This window comes from Clarias gariepinus, chromosome 25, assembly GCF_024256425.1.
Source record: "Clarias gariepinus isolate MV-2021 ecotype Netherlands chromosome 25, CGAR_prim_01v2, whole genome shotgun sequence".
Classification (NCBI taxonomy): Eukaryota; Metazoa; Chordata; class Actinopteri; order Siluriformes; family Clariidae; genus Clarias; species Clarias gariepinus.
Genome location: NC_071124.1, coordinates 25,222,501 through 25,230,828, shown reverse-complemented (window position 1 = coordinate 25,230,828; position 8,328 = coordinate 25,222,501). Strand labels below are relative to the sequence as shown.

Below are 8,328 nucleotides of genomic sequence, written 5' to 3'. Positions count from 1 at the left end.
GCATGGTTGTTGGTGCCAGACGGGCCGGTCTGAGTATTTCACAATCTGCTCAGTTACTGGGATTTTCACACAAAACCATTTCTAGGGTTTACAAAGAATGGTGTGAAAAGGGAAAAACATCCAGTATGTGGCAGTCCTGTGGGCGAAAATGCCTTGTTAATGCTAGAGGTCAGAGGAGAATGGCCCGACTGATTCAAGCTGATAGAAGAGCAACTTTGACTGAAATAACCACTCGTTACAACCGAGGTATGCAGCAAAGCATTTGTGAAGCCACAAGACACACAACCTTGAGGCGGATGGGCTACAACAGCAGAAGACCTCACCGGGTACCACTCATCTCCACTACAAATTAGAAAAAGAGGCTACAATTTGCACGAGCTCACCAAAATTAGACAGTTAAGGACTGGAAAAATGTTGCCTGGTCTGATGAGTCTCGATTTCTGTTGAGACGTTCAAATGGTAGAGTCAGAATTTGGCGTAAACAGAATGAGAACATGGATCCATCATGCCTTGTTACCACTGTGCAGGCTGGTGGTGGTGGTGTAATGGTGTGGGGGATGTTTTCTTGACACACTTTAGGCCCCTTGGTGCCAATGTGGCATCGTTTAAATGCCACGGGCTACCCGAGCATTGTTTCTGACCATGTCCATCCCTTTATGACCACCATGTACCCATCCTCTGATGGCTACTTCCAGCAGGATAATGCACCATGTCACAAAGCTCCAATCATTTCAAATTGGTTTCTTGAACATGACAATGAGTTCACTGTACTAAAATGGCCCCCACAGTCACCAGATCTCAACCCAATAGAGCATCTTTGGGATGTGGTGGAACGGGAGCTTCGTGCCCTGGATGTGCATCCCACAAATCTCCATCAACTGCCAACATTTCTAAAGAATGCTTTCAGCACCTTGTTGAATCAATGCCACGTAGAATTAAGGCAGTTCTGAAGGACAAAGGGGGTCAAACACCGTATTAGTGTGGTGTTCATAATAATCCTTTAGGTGAGTGTATTAATAACACTTTTTACTTCGCAGTCACGTCTATGTGACAAATAAAGGCTTCTTCTTCTTAATGGTTCAGTGGGTTTTAAAGAAGTTCTAAGAGAAGTTTCAAGGTTTTAATGAGTGTTCTGTAGGTTTAACAAGGGTTCGTTCAGAGGGCTTAATGAGGGTTCTATGAGTTTAAACAGGGTTCTGAAGTCCTAACCCTAAAGGGTTCTCCTGATTTATAAGGGTTTAATGAGAGTATTAAACATTTACTGAGGGTTTTGGAGTTTTAATGTGATTTCTAAAGATTTAAGGAGTGTTCTGTGCATTTAATCAGGGTTCTCAGGGTAAATTAAGAGTTCTGAGGGTTTACTCCAACAGCCTGAGAACCATTCATGTTTAGCTGAAATATTCCCGTGTATGTACAGTACCAAAGCTCTGTGCTGTTGTTGCTGAATTTATGTTTTTATTAAAAAAGTTTACAGTATTTTATTCATGAGGTAAAAGTAATTTCTCACACTGAATTGCAGATTTTTAACTTCGATCCACTCCGAAGCGATTTTTCAAGCCGAGCTTCCTCACAGTGGTGATATTAAACACTGCTGTGTCTTTTCTTTTTCTTCGATTCACAGCAGTTTAGTGTTTAAACTGTAAAGTGATAATAATTATTCCGAATTAGACGAGGTCTTCACACTGGAGCTTCATGGGATTTGGCTGCAGGAGGGAAACTCGGCGTTGTAATTATCCGAGCCGTTCTGTGTTTATTGAAGCTAAATGTGTTGGATTTATGAAAATAAAAACGGAGGAGACGAAGCTGCTGGGCAAATCTAATGCTCTTAATATTCCAGCCCGGTGTGAACCCTCCACTGTGTAAGAGGAGCATTTCTACCACAGTCCATGCAGTGAAAGTGTCTCTGGCATTTACACTTACTGTAGTGCGCACTACTTAGCAACTCCTGACCCATCCCATTCTGCCTTATTATCTCTACACATACATATACACCTTATTTAACTGTATTTCCCTGTGTATGTGCTGCAATATAATATTTTACATTTTAATCAGAAATCCTTTTCCTTCATGTCAGCACTGATAAACATTTCATTCTGAACAACACCGCTAATAAAAGATTAATAGAATTTATTAAAATAAACAACATGTAAACATATAAACCCCCAAATCACTTACCCTCTTCGTGCTGTGACACTCCTGCTAGTTTGTTTGTTTGTTAATTCTACAAGAACAGTTGTTTCTTAATGTGGAAGTCATTCGTTTATTAACACTTATATAAAACATTTATAACATTTATAATACCTTCTATCAATTTGTAGAAGAAAGTGTTTATCTCACACACACACCCACACACACACACACACACATACATTCACTTAAGAGTAACAAAAGCATGTGGCTTATTTTTTATTTTATCAGGATCCCAGTGTGTGTGTGTGTGTGTGTGTGTGTCAAGACACATTGACTAAATCTCTGTAGAATACAATATGATTGATCATTATTATTATTATTATTATTATTATTACCCACAGAGCAGAGTTCACGTTGCCTCATAAAACTCGTATTAGTTAATATTTGTAAATAATTGAAGCAAATAAAATCTACAGCACTGTAATAAATAAATAAATAAATAAACACCCTAAAAGATTAAAGCTATTAAAGCGTCTCTTTAAAGGATCTCAGTGTGATATAGAGCTGAACCTGAGTCAAACACATGATGTGACGTGTTGAAATGTCAGCCTCTGACGCCTCCATGTGGCCAGTTTGTGTAATACATCCGGCTGTGATTATCGCAAGGAAGAAATGTAAGAATTCTATTCAGAAAAATAATGAGCTAATAAGTTACACACTTACAGATGTGCATCGCTGTCATCTGCGTTTTCTGTTTCTGGTTTACAATCAGTAGATCGACCTTGTTACATTTATGCAAATAAACTGGAATAAACTAGAGCATAAACCGTGTGAGTGTGTGAGAAAGGTTGCGTGTTGTAGGGGCATGTATACAGAAGAGGGTAAAAAGATTTGCGAACTGAGGAACACAGAGTCAGAGCCGAGGAGCACAGAGTCAGGGCTGAAGAGCACAGATTCAGAGCTGAGGAATACAGAGTCAGAACAAAGGAACACAGAGTCAAAACCGAGGAGCACAGAGTCAGAGCCGAGGAGCACAGAGTCAGAACCCAGGAATACAGAGTCAGAACAAAGGAGCACAGAGTCAGAACCCAGGAATACAGAGTCAGAACAAAGGAGCACAGAGTCAGAACCCAGGAATACAGAGTCAGAACAAAGGAGCACAGAGTCAGAGCCGAGGAGCACAGAGTCAGGGCTGAAGTGCACAGAGTCAGGGCTGAGGAGCACATAGTCAGGGCTGAAGAGCACAGAGTCAGGGCTGAAGAGCACATAGTCAGGGCTGAAGAGCACATAGTCAGGGCTGAAGAGCACAGAGTCACAGCTGAGGAGCACAGTGTCAGGGCTAAGGAGCACAGGATAAACTATTAACAATAAAACAAATACAGGTTGGTAGCATACAGTTAAGCACTGTTAGCATCTGTCTATCCATCCATCCATTAATTTATTCCTTCCAGCTGACTTTACAGCAGTTAATACTGCATGGGTAAGTTATGCTGATGATGCTGATGACCACAATATTGGTTAACCTATAAATACACAAATACACACACACACACACACACACACACACACACACATCCTGGAGGAGAGATTTTAAATCCCCAGGCATTTCCTTATAAATGGTATCAGTTCATATTATAGATATATTATCATAAAACTTTTACATTTACTACACTACTGTCACAGCTTTATTGCTCTTCGTTTGTTCTTTTATAAACACCACCGAAGCCTTGACTGATCCTCACATATTCATACCTTACAGCTAATCTAAAACACACAGCTGCGTGTCCATAAAAACACTAGTTAGTGAGCATTTTCATCAGAGAAAAGGGCTTCAGTTTGGCTTCAAAGGTCATGTGACCTGATGAGTTCAGACTGAGCCTATTCCAGAGTGATGGGCGTGTCAGGGTGAGAAGGGAAGGACATGAAGCGATGCTCCCATCATGCATAGTGTCCACTGTACAAGCCTCTGGAGACAGTGTTATGATCTGGGGTTGATCAGTTACTCAGGTCGAGACTCAGTAACGTTATGGGGCAATAAAATGAAGTCAGCTGACCACCTGAATGTACTGAACCACCAGAGGATCACATCTATGGAGGGTTTAGATCTTCACTGATGGAACGGGACGTATTCCAGGACTCAGAGTGTGTGAGAGCGTCTCTGGGAGGATGAGGGATCGTTTACACACTGGACTGGACACCCCTGACCTTGACGTCTTTGGGACACACTGGAGGAGAACTTATGAAGAGATTCGACAGGACAGAAGACAAAAACTGCAGCTGTTTATATCACGTTAACACAACTGTTAAACAATGTGTCTAGGTTAAAAGAATCTAGGACACTTTTATCTGGTAAGAAGGTTTGTGTTGGTCTGTTTGTAAGAATAAGGTTTAGTATTTTAATTAGATTAAGTAATTTGTTTTAAAAGGAGACAGACTTGACTTTCATTACAATTCAGTAGTCTAGTTTCAGATTTGTTATCCGTGTTACAGTTATTGATATTTATTTTAACTCTATTGCAGTATTGCATTGCTAGCAGTTAGCTTTAGCTTCCTGACAGGAAAACGTCACAGAAACGGGTTTTCTTTGAACTGGACCGCCTGCGCGTGCTGATCAGGTTCACGCGCCCTAACACTTTTCTAGTGTTCTAGCCAGGATGTTCTGAGTAGTGTAGAAGTACGCGGAACAGCAGCGGGCCAATCGGATTACAGGACGCCTCTCGATTTTAGCCAATCACACAGGGAAGGGGCGGGGCGTATGGCGTCGTCTTGTCGCTGCCTAAGAGTCCTGCTTTATTTGGATTAGTCTCCGTTAGCATTAGAATCAGCGTTAGCTTTAGCATTAGTTTAATTTTCCGGATTGTTTCAGTAACTAGCGCTTTAACATGGACAGGAAAAAAAGCGGAATAATCCCGTTTAATTCGGATTAACGCGTGTCTGTGTCTCCTCACACAGGGGCCGATAGGATTATAGCATTATTAGTGTTAAATGTTCGGGAGAGTTTAGTGAGTGCTGAGGTTAAAGCGTTAGCACTGTTAGCACTGTGTGTTCATCTCCCACAGAGACAGGATGGACTTCAGCGTCAGGAGGCTCGCGGCGGACGCGGGAACTTTCCTCAGCCGCGCGGTGCAGGTAGTGTTTAACACCCCGTGTGTGTGTGTGTGTGTGTGTGTGTGTGTTACTGTTACTGTGTGATCCTCCTGACACTGACACAGCGACGTGTGTGTGTGTGTGTGTGTGTGTGGTGTTTACAGTGTGTGTGAAAGTGATCATTAGTGTGTGTGTGTGTGTGTGTGGTCATTAGTGTGTGTGTGTGTGTGGTCATTAGTGTGTGTGTGTGGTCATTAGTGTGTGTGTGTGGTCATTAGTGTGTGTGTGTGTGGTCATTAGTGTGTGTGTGTGGTCATTAGTGTGTGTGTGGTCATTAGTGTGTGTGTGATCATTAGTGTGTGTGTGTGTGTGTGTGATCATTAGTGTGTGTGTGTGTGTGTGTGTGTGTGATCATTAGTGTGTGTGTGTGCGTGTGTGTGTGTGTGATCATTAGTGCGTGTGTGTGTGATCATTAGTGCGTGTGTGTGTGATCATTAGTGTGTGTGTGTTCATTTGTGTGTGTGTGTGTGTGTGTGTGTGGTGTTTACAGTGTGTGTGTGTGTGTGTGTGGTGTTTACAGTGTGTGTGAGTGATCATTAGTGTGTGTGTGTGAGAGTGATTATCAGTGTGTGTGTGATCATTAGTGTGTGTGGTGTTTACAGTGTGTGTGTGTATGATCATTAGTGTGTTTGTGTGTTTACAGTGTGTGTGTGTGGTGTTTGCAGTGTGTGTGTATGATCATTAGTGTGTGTCGTGTTTACAGTGTGTGTGTGCATGATCAGTGTGTGTGCAGTGTTCAGTCTGTGTATGTGGCATTTAGTATGAATATTGCGTGTGTGTAATGTTAGATCAGAGAGTGTACTGTAGTGTGTGTGTGTGTGTGTGCACTTTGAGGTCACTGTAGTCCAGAATCCTTCGGGTATAAAAGCTGCAGTGTATGAACGCGTTCTGCGCACTCGAATTACATCTCTGATTAACTCGTACTCTTCTCTACTCCTTTAATTTTCACTTCTTACACACACACACACACATCACACCAGCCCCTGTATACGCAGTGTTTCTCTGGAAAATTAAATACTTGTCCAGACAAGCAGGTGTTTCTTGAACCTTCACCTGTCTGCCCTGCTGGTGTTCTGGTGTTTTGCCCTCAGTGTGAGGAGCTACGAGGTTTCAGTTTATAGAAAACACACACTCTCACACACACACACGAGGTTTCTCTTTTTCTGGTTCATGTATTATTTTCTGTCGAAGTTCACGGAGGAGAAGCTCGGCCAAGCGGAGAGAACCGAGTTAGACGCTCACCTGGAGAACCTGCTGGCCAAGTCTGAGTCGACCAAACACTGGACAGAGAAGATCCTAAAGCAGACGGAGGTTTTACTGCAGCCCAACCCCAGTAGGAGCACTAAACCCAAACACCTCCTGGATATTAATTTATTATTAGAATATTAACTATTCTTCTACCGTTAAACACATTCAAAATAAACAAGCTTAATCCTTTTTTATTTGTGTTTTGATAAACAAGTGTTTATTTATAAATATACATATTGTTTTCATGATCTAATCCTGACTTTAACACCGTTATGGATGTCAGATTGAGAAACTAGAACATCTGTAAACTCATTAGGTGTGTTATGGGTGTGTGTGACTTGAACAGATGTGAGGATGGAGGAGTTTCTGTATGAGAAGCTGGACAGGAAAATCCCAACACGAGTCAACAACCACGAGCTGCTGGGGGAGTGCATGATCGACGCCGGGCACGAGTTCGGACCCGGGACAGCATACGGTGAGGAAACACGTCTGATAGATCTCTCATACACACACACACACCTGGGGGAAATAAACCGGTGTAACACGAAGTAACATGAAGAATATTGTGTGTGTGTGCCCTTTGATCTGTTTAATTACAGTAAGTAGAAAGTCCATCAGAGAGATAAAAATGACAGTCTATAAAAATAATATTTTATCTCACATTTTTATTGTGTGTGTGTGTCTGATAGTGTACGATTAACACACACCCATCAGCTGCATGTGCAGTAACCTGCGCTGCGCTCTGATTGGTCAGAATTATTCTTTCTCTGTAGCACAAGTGTATATTAATAGGCTATGGTTCCTATAGTAACGAATGGGTCATGGGGGCATGTGCAGCATGAGCTCAACAAACACAGAATGTTCTGACGGTTCCTGTTTGTGTAACATTAGTGAACGTCTCCAGTGTCAGTGATGATAAATGATGATGATAATTATATACATGTGTGTGTGATGATTGTGTGTGCTTGTTCCAGGCAGCGCTCTGATTAAATGCGGTGAGGTGGAGAAGCAGCTCGGGAGCTCGGAGCGAGAGTTGATCCAGAGCTCGGCCATAAACTTCCTCACGCCCTTCAGGAACTTCATCGAGGGAGACTACAAGACCATCTCAGTGAGCCGCGCTCTCACACCTGTGTCTCATCAACACCTACACACTGCCAGGCTTTATCAGCTCTGTGTGTGTATGTGTGTGTGTGTGTACAGAAAGAGCGTAAGCTGCTGCAGGTGAAACGCCTTGACCTGGACGCGGCTAAAACACGAGTAAAGAAAGCTCGAGTAGCGGACGCTCGCACTGCAGTGAGTCTTTCTCTCTCACACACACCTTTTAACATTTTAACACTTGTCTGTCTGTTTTTTAAATATGTGTGTGTTTTATTTCTTGTCCTGTTTGTTATTAATCTCTCTAACACGCACCTGTATGATTATTCAATTAATTATTCATTAGTTAATTAGTGAGTGTGAGTTAATGAGCAGGTGATTAGATATGTTTAACACCCTGTAATATAATACCATTAAATAAACTCTACTCCTGTGCGTGTGTGTGTGTGTGTGTGTTAGTTAGTTAGTTAACCTCTAACCCAGGAAACTGATGATCTGCCAGTCTCTCTCCTCTTCATCTCTCTCTCTCTAAATTATTATTATTAGTAGTATTAGTATTTTGAGTGTGAACCCTATGCATCCCTGTGAACGAGCTGTTACTATGGAAACAATGCTGTATTTATAATTGTGTAATGCATTAATATACACTCATAGTTTGCATTAGAGTCTGCAGACGTGTGCGGTTATACAGCAGTAACGTCACCACGC

General features: G+C 42.0%; 1 protein-coding gene across 2 annotated transcripts in view; it reads left to right on the top strand.

Annotated features, from left to right (window-relative positions):
* Window positions 1–4,912: 4,912 nt before the first annotated feature.
* The window catches only part of sh3glb1b (SH3-domain GRB2-like endophilin B1b), a 7,747-nt gene continuing 4,331 nt past the window's right edge, over window positions 4,913–8,328 (top strand). Inside the window, exons 1-5 of one of the 2 annotated variants that reach the window (XM_053487033.1) lie at window positions 4,913–5,259; window positions 6,469–6,610; window positions 6,872–7,000; window positions 7,500–7,633; window positions 7,726–7,818. In XM_053487033.1, coding sequence (XP_053343008.1) covers window positions 5,197–5,259; window positions 6,469–6,610; window positions 6,872–7,000; window positions 7,500–7,633; window positions 7,726–7,818 — 561 coding nt within the window. In that variant the 5' untranslated portion in view covers window positions 4,913–5,196. The remainder of the gene's footprint in view (window positions 5,260–6,468; window positions 6,611–6,871; window positions 7,001–7,499; window positions 7,634–7,725; window positions 7,819–8,328) is intronic. The other variant, XM_053487032.1, reaches the window with a different exon arrangement.